At 51.8% G+C, this 16,160-nt stretch overlaps 8 protein-coding genes across 8 annotated transcripts; 4 read left to right on the top strand and 4 right to left on the bottom strand.

Moving 5' to 3' along the window:
- Window positions 1-568: 568 nt before the first annotated feature.
- BJX68DRAFT_273631 (uncharacterized protein) lies at window positions 569-808 on the bottom strand (the record flags this gene model as incomplete). The annotated part of the gene is made up of 2 exons (XM_071047507.1): window positions 569-627; window positions 685-808. 2 exons carry the CDS (start codon window positions 806-808, stop codon window positions 569-571), a joined length of 183 nt encoding a protein of 60 aa, XP_070891941.1.
- Window positions 809-3,208: 2,400 nt separating this feature from the next.
- Window positions 3,209-4,331, top strand: BJX68DRAFT_42877 (uncharacterized protein). Its single transcript, XM_071049149.1, has 2 exons — window positions 3,209-3,238; window positions 3,424-4,331. The coding sequence occupies exon 2, from the start codon at window positions 3,669-3,671 to the stop codon at window positions 4,140-4,142; it is 474 nt and encodes a 157-aa protein (XP_070891940.1). The 5' UTR covers window positions 3,209-3,238; window positions 3,424-3,668; the 3' UTR covers window positions 4,143-4,331.
- A 98-nt stretch (window positions 4,332-4,429) lies between these two features.
- BJX68DRAFT_274711 (Zn(II)2Cys6 transcription factor) lies at window positions 4,430-5,869 on the bottom strand (the record flags this gene model as incomplete). The annotated part of the gene is made up of 4 exons (XM_071047708.1): window positions 4,430-5,220; window positions 5,252-5,497; window positions 5,549-5,666; window positions 5,747-5,869. 4 exons carry the CDS (start codon window positions 5,867-5,869, stop codon window positions 4,718-4,720), a joined length of 990 nt encoding a protein of 329 aa, XP_070891939.1. The 3' UTR covers window positions 4,430-4,717.
- A 299-nt stretch (window positions 5,870-6,168) lies between these two features.
- BJX68DRAFT_274708 (uncharacterized protein) lies at window positions 6,169-7,462 on the bottom strand. Its single transcript, XM_071047707.1, has one exon. It carries the CDS (start codon window positions 7,363-7,365, stop codon window positions 6,280-6,282), a length of 1,086 nt encoding a protein of 361 aa, XP_070891938.1. The 5' UTR covers window positions 7,366-7,462; the 3' UTR covers window positions 6,169-6,279.
- Window positions 7,463-8,778: 1,316 nt separating this feature from the next.
- On the top strand, window positions 8,779-9,320 carry BJX68DRAFT_251081 (uncharacterized protein). Its single transcript, XM_071042346.1, has 3 exons — window positions 8,779-9,012; window positions 9,066-9,147; window positions 9,200-9,320. The coding sequence occupies exons 1-2, from the start codon at window positions 8,838-8,840 to the stop codon at window positions 9,098-9,100; spliced, it is 210 nt and encodes a 69-aa protein (XP_070891937.1). The 5' UTR covers window positions 8,779-8,837; the 3' UTR covers window positions 9,101-9,147; window positions 9,200-9,320.
- Window positions 9,321-9,526: 206 nt separating this feature from the next.
- BJX68DRAFT_274704 (uncharacterized protein) lies at window positions 9,527-10,513 on the top strand (the record flags this gene model as incomplete). Its single annotated transcript, XM_071047706.1, has 2 exons — window positions 9,527-9,611; window positions 9,690-10,513. 2 exons carry the CDS (start codon window positions 9,527-9,529, stop codon window positions 10,403-10,405), a joined length of 801 nt encoding a protein of 266 aa, XP_070891936.1. The 3' UTR covers window positions 10,406-10,513.
- Window positions 10,514-10,585: 72 nt separating this feature from the next.
- BJX68DRAFT_251079 (uncharacterized protein) lies at window positions 10,586-11,851 on the bottom strand. Its single transcript, XM_071042345.1, has one exon. The coding sequence runs from the start codon at window positions 11,573-11,575 to the stop codon at window positions 10,640-10,642; it is 936 nt and encodes a 311-aa protein (XP_070891935.1). The 5' UTR covers window positions 11,576-11,851; the 3' UTR covers window positions 10,586-10,639.
- A 1,230-nt stretch (window positions 11,852-13,081) lies between these two features.
- Window positions 13,082-16,139, top strand: BJX68DRAFT_251077 (glycoside hydrolase family 3 protein). Its single transcript, XM_071042344.1, has 3 exons — window positions 13,082-13,169; window positions 13,232-13,350; window positions 13,442-16,139. Exons 1-3 carry the CDS (start codon window positions 13,117-13,119, stop codon window positions 15,505-15,507), a joined length of 2,238 nt encoding a protein of 745 aa, XP_070891934.1. The 5' UTR covers window positions 13,082-13,116; the 3' UTR covers window positions 15,508-16,139.
- The last annotated feature ends 21 nt before the right edge of the window (window positions 16,140-16,160 follow it).

Here is a 16,160-nt window from a genome sequence, read left to right as displayed (position 1 = left end):
TCATCAAGCTGTCAACCTTGAATAAAGTTCTTTGATTCATGCAAAGCGCGCAGGAATATTGCGTGCTGACTTCGGTGAGTTGAGTGGAGCTCGAGTTCGTCGGAAATGATGGCCTCTATTATGCTGGAATTAGTGAAAATATGACCTCACAACGGCAGACAGAGAGCGGAGTACAGGCGCAGTGTCTCCAATACTTGGTAGAGCTAGCGCCGAGTACCTCGAAATTGGTATGCATCTACCCTTGACTTGGAAGATGCGATACGTCCGATAAAGTCTGAGGTGGAGTGTGCCGAGGAGAACAGGTCGTTTATCTGCAGCGAACTTACTCGTAACAACAGCAAGAGCCTGAGGCTGCTATCAAATATTTCATGTTGACCTTATACCCATGCTAAAAAAAAAAAAAGGAAGGGAACAGTTTCATTCTATAACCCCGAAAGAAAGAAAAGCGCAGTCTTGTAAAAACGAATGAGGGATATCATAAACGAGTCAACGCTCAAGTGGTCCGAATCCAGACTTCCAAAAAAATGCACCAGTATACTCCGCAACGTGTGTTCCATAGTCGCATAGGTTATTTCCGAGGTTGGTGGAGTGGCTGCTTTGCGAGCTCCGCCTCTAGCGCTTCTTTCTCTATACCACCAACTGTCAGCATGCTATGATCCAAGACTGGGACGTGGAAGACCTTACCCTTGATTTCTTTGATTTGTCGAACCATGTTATTGTGAATCGACTCCCATTCGGCTTGATAATGTGCGAGGCCGCGTGTCTCGGTCTTGCCGGCCGCCTTTGCTCCGTTGTGGCTCTTATCCATGGTGTCTGAAGTTGTAATCGACGTTCTCGACTATATAGGTAGGAGGAGAAGGTATATCAAGTGACAGTTTTGGTGTCAAGTTGTGCAAGAGGCAAGAGCAGAGGAGGGCTGAGTGAAGAAGCAAGCGATGCGAGCCTAGAGAGAGTGGAAAGAATTTTGCGATGAGAAGTCCCAGAAGGAGGGCGCGTACCTGCTTTGTATATCAAGACACAGCCATCATCCAAGGGGATGCAGAAGGATCAGTAGGAGCCATGCAATAAAGCGTTAAAAAATAAGAAAGAGAGAAAAAAAAAAAAACCAAATTGAGCGGATGCCTCTCCAATGGCCTGTACCGCGGAGGAGTCCCTTCTGGTCAGTTCCAACCACACGCGTGGTAGTGAGGAGGGCGTACCCGTCCAAGGCTCCAATGGAAAACGCCTCCCGTTGCAAGATGTGCCGGAGGCATAATTTCACATTCGAAACATTTCCTTCGTTGCTGAGCCACACGATTGGTTGAGGGGGGAGCTGGGACAGGCTTTCGGCGGCGCAGGCAGGAAGCCTGATGCTGTGACGGGGAACACGTAGTTCCAGTTCGGTTGCTTCAGAGCCCTGTGACAGCCTGCCGGGATAAAAGGTATGAGTGTCATTGGCTTTCTTAACTCTCCGACTTTGACCGCGGCCGTCCGGAGTGCGATAGCGCACCGCCCGGCTCTGGGAGGTATAGGCAAAATTGGGCAGCGATGACCAAGTTAGGCTTGGGAAATATGACGGGTGCGATTGGCAAGTGGGAAGCCTGATTCATGGGTTGCAGGTGGAGAAAAGAAGATCGAAGGTGGGATGATGGATCGATGGATCGATGGAGAAAGAGTGGGGGATGGCTTACCGCTGCTTTCCCGCCGCGTTGGGTCACTCCTCTCTTTGCTTTTTCCTCTTCATCGAGTCCATCACCGTGTCACCCTCGTTTCGCGACTTGTTATTTGAATTTCTCCATCCGATTTCGTGGAGTGGATTCCTTCAAGGGCAGAAAGCCCCCAAAATCAAAGGATGACACGCCTGGTGATCTTCGTTGGTCACCCCACTTTACAGCAAACAACACCACCAAGAGACCTCCAAATACCCCATGATCAGAAACCCCACGAGTGAAACCAGCAACAGGCAATTATAGGTCAACCAAGGATACAAACGAGACGAAAAAGGCCAGGGAGCGGCATTTCCGAACATTAGCCGGCTCCAAAGCAGAGTCAACGACGATGGCGTCTGGCTTGGAGATCAACGTTGATCGACGGACAATAGGTTGATATCCCAGGGAAAGCAAGGATTCAACGGCGACAGATTAGGTGTACCACCCTTCGCATTTCAATATCGTTCCAAGGCTCTGGTTCGATGGATCTTCGCGAAACCCGACACCGCAAGTCAATCTCGTGTTACCATCGACCCTGTCTAGTGACACTTTCAAAGCCCAACAGTACGGGAAACCGAAGCAGAAAATCTTCGCACACGTCTCTTCAGGCACACGGAACACAATGACATCAGCCCGTCTGACCATCCAATCGGGGAGCACCCGCGCCGCAAGTGCTCCGCTGTCTGCGAGAACTGGTCTCCCGCCAATTCAAGGAACAGGGAACAACGGGACCAAGCAATGTCCCACGACGCCTTTAATAGCGCCACAATCTCGTCTCACAAAGACAGGCCGCGGTGTCTACTACCACTCGTTTCCGCCCTCAACTCCTGTGGAAGAAACACCGTAATATTCTCGACTCCTTCATTTAGGCCACGCTTTATCAAAGAATCCCTTCTGACCACCTCACCGCGCAGGCGTTTGCGTTCACCTTTCTGGTCCGTGGACCGAATGTATCCGCAGGGTGATTTGTATTCAATCCAGAGAGAAACTGGTCCCCCAAATCAAGGCTCAGCGCCTCCAAATGCACAATGTGGTATGACTCTTTCAAGTCAAAGGAGAGTGTCACACACAGCATGGTGGTGGGCCAACCAAACGGCAGGGCAGACTTGGTACTTTTTGCACAACCCTGCTTGTTTGGCGTGTTGGGGATTTGCCTGCCTCTAAATCGTCAACGTCCCGGTTATTATCACCCTGATCAGTCTTGTAAGATTAGTCTTTTCTGATCATCGATGACACTGACAGCCTCAAAAATGGCTCAGACTTCGGACGATATTGTACCGAGACGAACGGGATCGACCATGCAGGAGCATTGGAAATCTCCTCCCCACATCAGAATTGGCTGTGGGATGATTGATCACCCAATTCACCTCGGCCCAGCCGGGCCAGGCCTCAAGGCTCAGGGAACCAGTGAGAGCCTTGCTCATTGCTCAACGCTTACGAAAACGGCGCCTGCTTTCCACAAATAGGCAACGGTCAATATTTGCAGCGATGAGTCATGCGGCTGAAACAGGGCGCCTATTTCGCGCCCTAGGGTTGTATTAGGCCGACAGGTGCGTGTCAGAGTGCTCGATTCCCTTTGTTCTGGTAGCCTGTCAGATGCTTTTTCCGCCCAGCTGAGAAGTAAATCTTGCAGCTTGGAAGCACGGGGCGTGACAACACATTGGGCATCGCCCGATTCAACTTGGCAGCACCTTTCTTTCGGCTGACAAAAAAAAACGCTTTCTGTTTGACAAAGGGTTTTCGGAGATCGCAGGCACGAAGGTTTTCGGGCACGGCTACTGGGCCTATTCGCAAAGATGCATTCATCACCACGGGTTGCTGGCAAAGGGCAGAATATCGCTGATGTCTGAGAATTGAAGCCTTGTCTTGATGATGAATATGCGTTTCGGTCTCAGAGCAAATGTCTACCAACTCAATTGACGGGCGCTCACGAGGCGTCCGACGCCAAACCCGCTTCCGACAAACAAAAAGCTACTGCGCATGCTTCTCAAGCAATATCTACAGCTCTTGGAAATGGCCGTAACCAAACTCCAAGACCCCATTCCGTTTCAGCGCATCAGCATCTCATTTGACCAATACTTCCATCGTCGCCATTGTGGATTTGTGGGAACAATACGATCGCCGGTCGCGCCCCGTTGCGAATTTGTGATCGCATTGTGCTCGATCGCTGAGCACGTAACTTGCGCAAAATGCTTCGACAAGCATTGTATCGATGGTCGTTTCGCATACCAAGTCCAAAGGCTCTCTTGCTTTCCATTTGCGTTCAAATCGAGCCAACATAAACAGGCTGGGCGCCATCCACAGAAAAGAGAGCCGAACCATGTGTTCCTCTGCACGCTCCGCATCCACGCCACGTTTTGCTTGCCATGTGTCAGCCGGCAGGGTGCGGTCAATGTTGGCATGCTCGGCAGTTCGGTACATGTCCAGGAAGCTTACAGCAACCAAGAGCCCTAGCCAGTGACTCCTCCCCTTGGAAAAAGACTTGGCCTTGATTTCGCGGCCAGCGACCTATGACGCAACGTGAAGTTGCTTACCATATGGACTTAAGCTAGCGCTTTGAGACACAATTTTCATCATGTACGACTGGTTTCATCTTTCATCGCTAATCAAGAGTTGGAGAAAAGAGGGCGTCCGTATAAGTTACTCATCGCCCATACAATTTCTAGCCTCTTAGGTTCACGGAGCACGCCAGCCCTTCCCTTACTCATTACTGTTGTCAGTATTCAATCATAACACTCATTGACTGTAAAATACAGGTTGTTCAAAGCGAGGATAAAAAGGCACGAAATTGGCTGAGTAATCTATATACAAGTGCCTTAATTCTAGGGAAGCATGGCCATTCTGCGGGTCAGTGGTGAATCAATGCCGCTTCTTAGACATGCATCACTCAATATCCATTACAGCTAATCGGGGTCATTCGCATATACCTGGTCCAGAAGAATAGGAGTAGGGTACGTTCCGAGAATCCGGAGGCATAAATAATGGAGAGACGTTTCTATAAAACTTGAAGGAATTTGAATACGCTGACACTAGCCCTGAAGAGTATGACACAGCTCCAAGCCAAAGTCACAGGCTTCATTAACTTTTGACATCCAGACTTCGCTCATGGTATTATCTAACAGGTGGTTAAAGACGCCACTGTGTGCGGCAGTGTCCCAGTCTGTCTTACTCACTGCCTTCCACAGGCGTATATTTGTCGGGGGAGGAAACTGCAAATCCCGGGCAGTCAGTTTTGAATCAATGTGGGTGTTGTTGGCTCGCTTTCCAATCCTACTAGTGGGTTGGTAGACTTTGTATAGGGCCAAGTCGAGCCACTTGGTTTCTTCAATGCCCAGCCAGATGTATGGACTAGCATCGCTCTGAGAATACTGCGCAAGTATACTTGGATAATAAAACATGCCTAATCTTTTGCAGCTCCTAAGAAGCGAGTCAAGTAGTTCTGTATGGGCCTGGGCGAAAGAGGGCTTCTGGTTAACACCAAGATTCTCAGCGCCTGATCGCATGAGAGCGAAGATTATATGCAATAAGATGCCTTGGTATGCCGGGATCTGCCACAGGTTCACCCACTCTTTGCTGACTGATGGCTAGAGCCAAGGTGTTGCGAAGGTCAATCGCTGCTGACCGTGTAGCTGGTTGGTCGCTCATCCACAGTCCAATAGCAACCATGGCTTGAACAAGAAAGGGCGACTCTACTTTCTCGTCAAACGAGCCCTGATGGATAAAGAGCCAGTATGGGTGGAACTTCTCAAAGTACAGATTAAGAAAGCGAGGTGACGGCTTTGGGGGGCCCGCATTCGAAGCTGGAATATCTGCGACACCCGCCGGGTGACAGGGAGTCTCCACTCATCTGCTCAGAGAACACTGAATCCCTCGACGTAGGCACTCATTGCATGGAACTCCACCCTGGCATTGGGACTTCGCCCGCCGGCAGTGGGCGCAGGCATGTTTAGTATTAGTGGGCTTGTCTACTCCATGAATCTGGCGCATATGTCGCCGAAGAGTGTCACTACGCTTGGATTGGTAGGTAAGGCAGCCACTAAGACATATCACCCTCTCACCTTCGGCCAAATATTCGACTGCAGGCTGGGCACAGAAATGACTGGTTTGGCGTTGTGGCGAATCGAGTGTGCTTCACGCGAGGAGTCTGCTCCGCACCCCGGAGACTGATTCCTTGGTGGCATCCTTACTTGTTATTGGTTAGTATCACGCAAGTTGGGATCTGATGCGCTTGTTCTATCTCGGTTTTGTTGCCTTCTCAGCCGTTGGATTGCCTCTGCTGATCAATGCAGCCTCCCTCGGCCAAGTAACAGCTATATGACGTCATTCCCATGAGTCGACTTGGACCACGTTTTGATACTCGGGCGTATTTTCTTCAATATAGTATTTCGTGCCGGCTTCCGCTTTCATTTTGGAATTTACCCCTTGATTTGACATATTTGGTCAAGTATCCAAGATAGATATAAGACAAAGACGGTGTAGAGAGCTCTATATGAGCAGGCATGCAGCGAAGCTTCAATTAACTACTTTGCTGGTCAGACTGCCTACTATTTGCCGACCCGCGGAATAGAAAATTTGGATCACCGTTTATCCTTTAGGACTGGATGGCATCCACATCATCGCGAAACGACTGTTCCCAGGCATCCCGCCCCTTGACCGGATTCCACCCAATACTCCGCGCAACATTAGCAACCGTCCTCTCGTTGGAGCAGAAGCCTTCTGCAGTCAATTTTAGCTGTTCCTTGCCAAAAACGTTAGTTGCAAAACCAAGACGCGGGAGTAGGGTTTCTGCCGCTTCCTTCAAGGTAAGACCAGTAACTTTCCTCTCCGACAAAAGGCCTCGTTCGTAGCAAGCATCGGCCACTAGCTGCGAATACTCTAGCCATGAATGCCGCCCATTGGCACTGAATATTATCCCCTTCTTCCCAGTAGGCAGAGCCTTTCCTTCCTGCTCCAGGATATTCAGCACAACAAGCCGGTACAGTTCAGCCAGATCCGCAATATGGACATGATCCCATACACCTGACCCGTCACCTACTACCACCGCATGTCCAATCTCCAGCATCGCCTTCATGTACTGGGTGTGAACGCTAACCTTGTTGAACAGGCCGGTGCCGTTCCCGTAGATGATGGGACTCATGATCACCAGCGTCTTGACCCCCAGCTCGAGGCCCGTGTCAATGACGCCCAGCTCAGTGGTCCTCTGTGCGTAGGGCTCTGCCGCCTCGAGCGCCTTCTCGTAGGCGTACACATCGTCAACCAGATCATCAAACTCTTTCAAGGCCGCTGGCTGGGTAATCGGCTTGTCGCCGATATTAGAAGTGCCGGATGTGTGGATAAACCAGACATCGCGGCGTGACTGGTCTTTTCGCTGCGCCAAGCCGCGCAGGAGCGCCTTCGTGGATGCGGAGTGATATCCCAAGGTGGTGTTGATAACAAGATCATGCTGTGCGGCTACAGCGGTGGTGGTCTCGAGGTCGTCAAGGCCATTGTAGACGACAGGGTTGACGCGCTCCCCGTATGTAGAGGTAAGGAGGGCGGCACGATTCGCATCTCGGAGAAGGCATGTTATAGGGCTGGATTGAATCGACGAGTGGGAAGATTGCAGCAGCGCAGTTAGGATACTTCCCCCGATGAAGCCTGTGGCTCCGGTAAGGAGGATCTTGGCGTCGGCTGTCATGTTGCTGAGTGCGCAAACTGAATTGGAAGAACGGCTGCGTTTGAGTAGAGATTGTATCAATTTGTGAGCTTGAAGAGTGCCCTAGAAAGGCATCCACGGCGCCGTTGTCCACTTAAGTAGAAGCAATCAGGCGGGTCTGGTCATTATAAATGGGAGCTATTGCAAAGCAGTAGAATGTGTAATTACAAACCACACTCAAAGACTATGGAGCCGCCGGAACCGCCGTCGGAGCTGCCACCGGGGCTGCCACCGGCCATCCCACCAGATCTACGACTCTTTGAACCGCCTTACGATCAATGATCATCAGGACAATTATGTTTCAGTACTACACAGATGGCTCCCAATGTTGCCCGTCCTATATAAGTGTTCTTCCATACCATGATTTTGGAATGTATACATACGAAGGCTTCATGCATTATAGCTCACTCCACCAAAAGACCACTGCCCAGAATGCCCATTTGCCAGGTTACATTTCTCTCAGCAAAATTACTGATATGCTACAGCAACTCTATGGGTCAAGCATAAATTCAGCACTTCTCTACGTCCACTGTCTTTGGCATTATTATTAATCATTAGACAAATACAGAACCAATACAAGGAGCTGGTTAGTTGAGGAAAAAACTCGCCACCAGGCACCCGAGAACGTCGGGTCCTATCATGGGGACGTCGTCGGAAAGCTCGGCTACCGCGACGTATGTTCTGTGATTCTATGTTGTCACTGTCCTTGGGCATGGCCATCTCCCTCAACTCCTCCTCGACGGACCGTGGTCTGCAGTAGATTGGTTCGCCCTTGATATACCTCTCAGAGCACTACACCACTCTGGATTTCCCACCTCTATCCCTCTTGTGAATCTCGACGCGCAGAATCCTTCGACAATGAAGTGGCTAATCCTCTCCGTCCTGGCAACGATTCTCAACCAGCGTACCAATGCCGCAGACTGTGCACTCTATACTGTGAAGCCCCAGGATACATGCCTGAACATTGTCAGGTCACAGAATGCAACATATGCGCAATTGCTTGCCTGGAACTCGAATATCAACATCCAATGCTCGTATGTCTTCATAAATCGTGCATAGAAACTTACTTATACATTCTGTCGCTAAAGGAACCTTGAAGATCTCACGGGGCTTGAACTATGCGTCAGCAACCCCTTGGGTGACTATGCTATTCCCACAAACAGCAGAGACTCTCCGTCAATCGTAACAACCGTGGCGTATGTACCTGTACAGCTCAATGTTTCTGTGTTCAACAATGACCATCAATAGGCCGGTACCGGTCCCAACTCCTGTCAACACGACCTCGAAGTGCGGAGAATACTATCTTGTGGAGCCTGGGGAGGATTGTGGGATCGTGACCACGCGATTCGAGATCCCACTGGATGGTTTGTAAGCGCTGCGCCGAAGACTCGACATGTTTAACTTCATACAGCCTGTTTCTGAACCCTCAGGTCTGGGAGAACTGCACAAATCTCATGCGGGACTACTACTACTGTGTGCGGCCTGTGGGTTATATCACGACCTATCCTGGATACGGCGGGTCGACCACAACAGAGCCATTTGAGCAGACACCCTCGACCCGGCTCCCCCAAGGACCCAGTCGCCAACGATCATTCCCATTGCTAATCGGACGAGACGAGACTGCCATTCGTAAGGCTTTGCGTCCCTTCCCAGCTCGCTTACTGTGCTGACCGGGACCGCAGGTATATCTCATTTGAGAATGTCACGGAAAATCTAGCGGCAAACTGCTGGAATTTAGCCGCTATTGTCAGTGCCAGCCGCGAGGTATGGTTTCACCACGAACTTGTCTGTCTCGCGCTTCGCTAACCAGCTCAAGGAATTTGTCCTCTAGAATCCCTCGCTTGGCGACAACTCCACGAGCGTGGGACCGCCCGTAATCAGCACCGTGGACGGGACAACAATAACGTCGACAAGCGACCCGTACGCGTACCCCTGCACTTTGGCCGCAAACACCTCTTATTGCGTGGCCGTCGCACCACCACCACAAACCGTGACGTCGACGGCAACGCCCATCGAAACGCCGGCCCCGCGTGCAAGCGGCGAAGTCGCCAACTGCACCCTGTGGTACGCACCGGCAGACCAGGACGACACCTGTATAAATATTCTGAACACCTTTGGGATCACATTCGAGCAGTTCTACGCCATGAACCCGTCGGTTCACAACGACTGCAGTGGCCTCGTTCTGGGAACCCACTACTGTATCTCGACGTACCCGGATGGCGTGCCTGGTGGACAGCCGGACTGGATGGGGCCCACTGTGACAGTACCTGCAAGCACCCCAACCACGACAACAACAACATCATCAGGTATCTCTACCCCGTCACCGGTACAGACAGGCATTATCAGCACCTGTGACGAGTTTTACCGCGTAATATCTGGCGATACCTGCTACGACATCGCCCTGGAGAATGACGTTCCGCTGTCAGACTTTTACACCTGGAACCCGGCAGTCAAGTCCGACTGCTCGGGTCTCCAGGCCGATGTATATATCTACGTGGGCGTGCAGCCCCCTAGTAGCACCACAACAACAGGCACGACTTCAACGTCCGGCATATCAACTCCTTCTCCAGTCCAGTCCGGGATGACCACGGCATGCAATGACTTCTACTTCGTAGTCGCAGGCGATGGGTGCTACGATATAGCCCAGGACAACGCCATACCCTTGTCGAGCTTCTACGACTGGAATCCGGCCGTCAAGACAGATTGCTCTGGCCTCCAGGCCAACGTCTATGTATGTGTTGGGATCCATGGCGGTAACCCTACTGCTACTACTACTACCGCCACTACTACGACAAGGACCATGACAACCACAACAACAGGGATTTCCACTCCGACTCCAACACAGCCGGGCATAGTTAGGAACTGCCGACAATTCTACCTTGTGCAGTCCGGGGACGGGTGGTGGGATCTGGCGAATCAACAGGGCATCTCACTGGCGGATTTCTATGCGTGGAATCCCGCTGTCAAGAGCGATTGTTCGGGGCTGCAAGCGAATGTTTACGTATGTGTTGGACTTGATTAGCCTATGACATATTCTTGGAAGGAAAGGGACAAGAACGCCCCTCTACTACAGGAGGGACTTGAGCTCCACATACTGGTCGTACCGCCTTGTCATTGCTAGTTATGCAGGTTATTGGAAGTTGTATTTGTGTTGCGCGGGTTGTGCTTCGGGAATAGTTTACTACCACAACAGTATGTATTAGGGAAGATGTTGATTTCTTAGATGCAACCAACAAGGACGAATGGAACAATTGAGTCATACAAACACCCACTCCTTCGGGTCCTTTAGATAGCCCAGCTTCGCCAGCTCGTAATCGGACACATTCGGCCGCTCATACGCAGGCTCAAAACTATCACGGACGACCCCAAGGTCAGATATGACCACCTCTTCATTGCCAACAAACGGGTTCGGGCCGTCGGCGTACAGGAAGGCCTGCACCTCCTCGTCAACCCACACCGCATGCCCAAACTGGACGTACTGCGTCGCTGTACCAACTGTGACCCTCGGCCGGGAAGAAGGATCGCGTGTCCTCCAATCAAGCTTGTCCCGTATATCTTCCAGCAGCCCCCGCCACGTCCCGCGGTTTTCGGGGAAGTAGAGGAAGCTGAGATGCACGGAGCGCAGTGTATCCGGGAGAGCGTCCAGGAAAGCCACAAGGTCGTCTTGATCAACAATCAAACGCGACAGCTCAAAGTGGTGGAGGGCGGGCCAGTCGTCGACGGGAAACAGAGTGCGCATAGGTACGAATGACGCGCGAGAGTCAGGTTCAACGTTGGTGTGTAGGCTGATATGTTCGAGCGCGCGAGCTTCCGCAATCGCGCGGTAGAGGTGGCCGCTGTTGAAACAGGGCCAGCCGATAAGCTCCTGGTGGCCGACCAGGAGGTCGAGGTCTAGCCGCTTGAAGCCTGGACGGCGGAGTATAGTTGCGAAGTCTTCGTACTCTGCACATGGGTGTTCAAAGACGCGGCTGTTGAGGCCTGTGCCCAGGTAATTGACGTCGACGATAAATTCGGAGACTTGGTGATCCGTACAGTCAGCCAAGGCATGCGTGACGATGCTGAACCCGCGGTACTGTTGTCGAACTTCTTCGTCCTCCCACGGCAGGGCCTCGGGCTTCCATTCCCCGCTGGGGACGTTCGGCCAGCTTCGTGGGATAGGGTAGTTAAACCCCTTGGGAAACGCACGAATCATGGGCGTCTCGTACAACGGGGCGAATAGCCAGCCATGGGCTGCTGGCGTGATAGTCACCCTTCTTAGAGCTGGGAACCGAGGCAGGCCATATCTCAGGGCCTCGGCGTCTTTGTTAAAAATGATAACATCCTCCTGCTGGTAGAATAAGTTCTGGTAGTACTGCCAGCATATCTTGGCGGGCAGCTCCGCGGCGACTTTCTCGGCACGCTCGACATGATCCGGCCGGTCAATGTCCTGGCCCTTGCGAAAACGCAGTTCTTCAATGTTTTCCTTGCACGCATCGACGAACCACGCGGGGCATCCAGTCCGCGGATCCCTGACATGACTAGGCGCGCCATGCAGACATTCAACGAAGCAAGCGTCGTCCCAGATGATCTCCTTGACTCCGTGTCGGAATGTATCACTATTGGCAACTGCCAGAAAGACGGCGATGTTGAGGGGGTTCGCGGACAGGAAGACGCGATCCAACCGGAGTTGGACGGTGGCACAGAGGGTTTTGCACGTCAAACGCAGGGTTTTGATGGCGCTGTTTGTCAGATGACTGGCAGTGATCTGGATTATCTCCACGGGGAGCCCCGTGAGGCTATGTGGCATTTTACGTGTTTCTCTTGGCGAATGATGTTGACAGAGAGATGCGACAGGCTTCCTTGCCTTGCAGGACGCATGCTAGTCCATTGCAGACCACGTGACTTGCGATAGGATATTTCGAAGAAATCAAGTATGACTGGAAATTCGATAAGCCAAAAGCTCCTTTACCTTGCTCTGATTACCGTGGAGCTGATACTCCTTATGTCTATTATTTTGTGGCATTTGTAGTTGTTCCAGGGCAACGGTAAACTTGCTACCCGAAGTACCAGATACTGTAGGAGACTCAAAGCTTGTAAGGAACGTCTCTCGATGAACAAGGTCGTATTAAACTAAAATACGAAGCATGGAGAACTAATGGAGGTTCCGCGAAGCGGGACCGACTATATACAGAGGATTGTCACGTGGCGATGACCTAAGCGGGACATAAGCAGGGCGAGGCCCGTGACAGACCCCAAATTCATTAGGATCACACATAGATTAGAGAAAATATATTTCAAAGTTGGAATTATTAAAAGCTGTTTGTTCGCAGGGGATAAGGGAGCTGCCATTGCCGAATGGGGTAGTCGCTGCGCTCAGTTGCGACCGTGCAGGGGAGGGGGGATACAGTGGCAAGAGCAGACAAGGTCCAGAGTCATTTGATATCTAACTTACAGCCTTGGTTGTCTCTGTGTTGCTTACCTTGAAACATATGATCTTTGAACCAGTTTGCATTAATCCAAATGAGACTGGTAACCTTTTCTTTGGAAGACACATGTGGCCGTGTCTGGGAGTGGGACCATTGATGATACAGTTATCTGACCCCGGGCCCCCAGAGTCTACTCACTTGCTCCACAGCACTGATAGGCTAATCGCATTCGGCTTAGAAACTCCGACCCTGCTCCGTACATATTTCCGTTTCATCTCCTCCCCACGCGGTCTCTCTCATTTGTCGTGTTTTAGTGTCCTCGCGAACGATGTCTATCCAACCACATCATCGCCAGCCGTCCCGACCCGATGAAGCGAAAGAGTTGGTGCTCCGCCTTGGCTTCTATTCGTGTCTCCTGATACTGACCGAATGCGCCATCACAGACTCCTGGGATCAATGTTCCTTATGGGCTTTGAGGGTACTACTGTGACACCTCATATCAGATCATTGATTGAAGACTACCGTTTGGGCGCTGTACTCCTAAACGCCCGCAACTTTGTCTGTATGTCGACCCCCTTCTCCAATACGAGTGCCAGCTGTCCTTGGATTGTCACAGTGCCGCTGACTGCTAGTACTACCTGGTCTCGGAGCAGCTGCCGAACAAGCAATTACTTTAATTCGAGACCTGCAAATCATTGCTCACGAGTCGCGGCATCCTTATCCTCTTCTTATTGCCGTGGATCAAGAAAATGGCCTTGTCAAATCGGTCACCGATCCAGACTGGACCACACAGTTCCCGTCATCTCTGGGTATCGCTGCCACCGGATCAACGAGCAGCGCTTATCAGGTGGCCTTGATGACTGCCCGAGAGATGTCGTGCCTGGGAATCAATTGGATCTTGGGACCTGCGCTGGACGTAATCCTCGACAGTGCTGTCCCAGGCTTTGGATCTCGATCCTTTGGAGATGATCCCGAAGAGGTCGCCAAAATGGGCAGAGCGTTCATCCGGGGTCTCAGGGACGGAGGGGTCGCCTCGCTGGCCAAACACTTTCCTCTCGGCGGTAGCCTGAAATTCGACGAGTCTTCAACCACAGTTCCCATTATCCATGAAACGCTGGAGCAACTTCGGCACAAAGTCCTCGTACCCTTTCGAGAGGCTGTCAAGGAGGGCGTTCCCTCCGTCATGGCCTGCGGCGTCGCTATATCATCTCTGGGTCCACGCTTACTTCATGCATGCTTTTCGAGGAAGATAGTTACAGAGCTTCTGAGAGAACAGCTGGGATTTGAAGGCGTGGTGGTCTCAGAGTGTCTTGAAATGACGTCCATCGCACCCAACGTCGGCGTTGGTCAGGCAACTATCATGGGAATCCGTGCCGGTTGCGATATCCTCACCATTTGCCGATCGCTTCCGCTGCAAGTGGAGGCTTTTGCATCCTTGTCCCTCGCTCTGGAAAACGGCGGTCTCTCATGGGACTTGATTCAAAGGGCCACCGAGCGGGTTATGAGGCTCCGTGCGGCGCACACCTCCTGGTCTCGAGCCTTGAATCCAGGGGCGCTACAGCAGCTGGCGCCCAATCGTCTAAGCCACCGCACGTTAGCGACACGTGTGTACAAGGAGTCAATGACTCTTATTCGCGATGACGCAGGCAACATCCCTCTCACAAAGGTCCTGTCTGATTCCAGCACGGTCCTGATTCTCTCGCCGCTTTTACTGCATAGAACGTCTGACGGAGCAAGCACCATGACAAGTTGTCCCCCTCTGCCGGCACCTCGAGAAACTGCAAAAACAGTATTACAAAAAGGGGAAGAGCACTTTCAACATTTTGGCCATGCCCTGGCTGCGTATAAAATCGGTCAAGTACTCCACACATCATACACGTCTCATGGCGTCCGTGAAGAGCACGAGAGACTCATCGCCGACGCCGATGCGATCATTATTTTCACCGCAGATGCCCTGCGCAACCAGTACCAGGTCGCCTTTGCAAAGCACGTCGCCGCGATTTGCAAACTCCGAGCACTGGACAGCAATCGGCCCAAACGGCTTATACTAGCCTCAGTCAGCACTCCCTTTGACTTCCCCACGGAAGCGACCTGGTTTGGGACACAGATATGCGCCTACGACAGTAGCATAATTGCCCTACGCTGCCTAGCCGGCGTACTGGGCGGGGAGGTTGCCCCAACGGGGCGTCTTCCAAGGCTCACCCCGGCGCGAGAAGTGAGTATTGCGGAGGGAACTCACCACCAGACATGGCTGGTGGAACAACTCGATTTAGAGAAGGACCAGCAAGCGCTTGTGAGATTCTTCAAGGAAACGGCTCAAGACAATCCAGACGGAAGGAGTCCTAGAGAAGATCTGTATGCTCTTCTCGTTTCTTGTTATTCAGAGAATATGCGACGGCCCTTTGATGCCAGACTGCCAGTCGACTTCCAGGGGTTCGTCATTCGCAACACAAGTACCAAAGTTATCTATGGTTTTGCCTCTGCTCTATACTGGCCTCATCTCCGACGGGGATTTCTTGGAGATGTTTTGGTTCTTCCAGAGCGGCGGGGCTTGTCTATGGGGCGCGATTTGTGCACTTCAGTCGCAAAATATTTCACCCAGAGGCATCGCATCGACCGCATACAGTTCGGGAGCCCAGTCCTAGCCACTACTCCAGGACTTCCCGCTCCGATGGACCCTACTTCCCCTTCAGACTTAGGATTCTTTAAATCTCTGTGAGTGAATCTTCGGACCAACCAACCGACCCTTGGATTGAGAACATGTCTGACGCATCAGGAAACGCTTGAGTGGCTGGGATTTTACCCTTAACACAAACACCCCAAGACTCGCTTCATTTCGCAATGCACGCCTTGACTCAACATACCAAGAATGTGTCCAGAGAGGTTGGACACGCCAATCAGGTGCTGAAACTCTCGTCATCGAGCAAACGCAAAGCACCCGTTGCGGGCGAGAGCTTTTGGAGCTGGCTCGTGAGACCGCTGCTATCAGGACAAGAAACTACTGGATTTTGTCTTTGATCAACCAGGAGGTCGATCCACGCAGAGAAGAAAGCTTCATCTCGGATGAAAGCTTCCAGGAATTGAATCAATCGGGGTTAATCGCGACTCTGGCAGGATCAGGTCGCACTGTGGCATTCCTACCGCTCGTTACTCGCGAGTGCCCTCTCGCACGTTATACTCCTAGCCTCCGATCATTGCCTGCTTCAACCCTTGCTCTTCTATGTCCCGTTATTTCGCAGGCGGGATCACAAGAGACACAATCTCGGAGAGACATTCTACGGCAGCTGCTTGTTGTTGCTGTCGACGATGCAAGGCGGCGAGGAATGCAGGCTCTCGTCGCTCATGCGGTACGTTGTTCTTTCCCCGCCCCCC

The sequence above is a fragment of the Aspergillus pseudodeflectus genome (assembly GCF_044049435.1).
Source record: "Aspergillus pseudodeflectus strain CBS 756.74 chromosome Unknown BJX68scaffold_125, whole genome shotgun sequence".
Lineage (NCBI taxonomy): Eukaryota > Fungi > Ascomycota > Eurotiomycetes > Eurotiales > Aspergillaceae > Aspergillus > Aspergillus pseudodeflectus.
Note: the sequence above shows the minus strand (reverse complement) of the source record. Positions and strands in the feature narration are given on the sequence as shown.

Excerpts from the sequence above, each read along its gene's own strand:
- BJX68DRAFT_251077 (XM_071042344.1), top strand. The coding sequence starts at position 13,117 with ATGTCTATCCAACCACATCATCGCCAGCCGTCCCGACCCGATGAAGCG. Across the intron at positions 13,170-13,231 it reads CGACCCGATGAAGCGAAAGA|ACTCCTGGGATCAATGTTCC; the intron begins GTTGGTGCTCCG and ends GCGCCATCACAG. Across the intron at positions 13,351-13,441 it reads AAACGCCCGCAACTTTGTCT|CTGCCGAACAAGCAATTACT; the intron begins GTATGTCGACCC and ends GTCTCGGAGCAG.
- BJX68DRAFT_274708 (XM_071047707.1), bottom strand. The coding sequence starts at position 7,365 with ATGACAGCCGACGCCAAGATCCTCCTTACCGGAGCCACAGGCTTCATC.
- BJX68DRAFT_251081 (XM_071042346.1), top strand. The coding sequence starts at position 8,838 with ATGCGGGACTACTACTACTGTGTGCGGCCTGTGGGTTATATCACGACC. Across the intron at positions 9,013-9,065 it reads ACGAGACGAGACTGCCATTC|GTATATCTCATTTGAGAATG; the intron begins GTAAGGCTTTGC and ends CCGGGACCGCAG.
- BJX68DRAFT_42877 (XM_071049149.1), top strand. The coding sequence starts at position 3,669 with ATGCTTCTCAAGCAATATCTACAGCTCTTGGAAATGGCCGTAACCAAA.
- BJX68DRAFT_251079 (XM_071042345.1), bottom strand. The coding sequence starts at position 11,575 with ATGATTCGTGCGTTTCCCAAGGGGTTTAACTACCCTATCCCACGAAGC.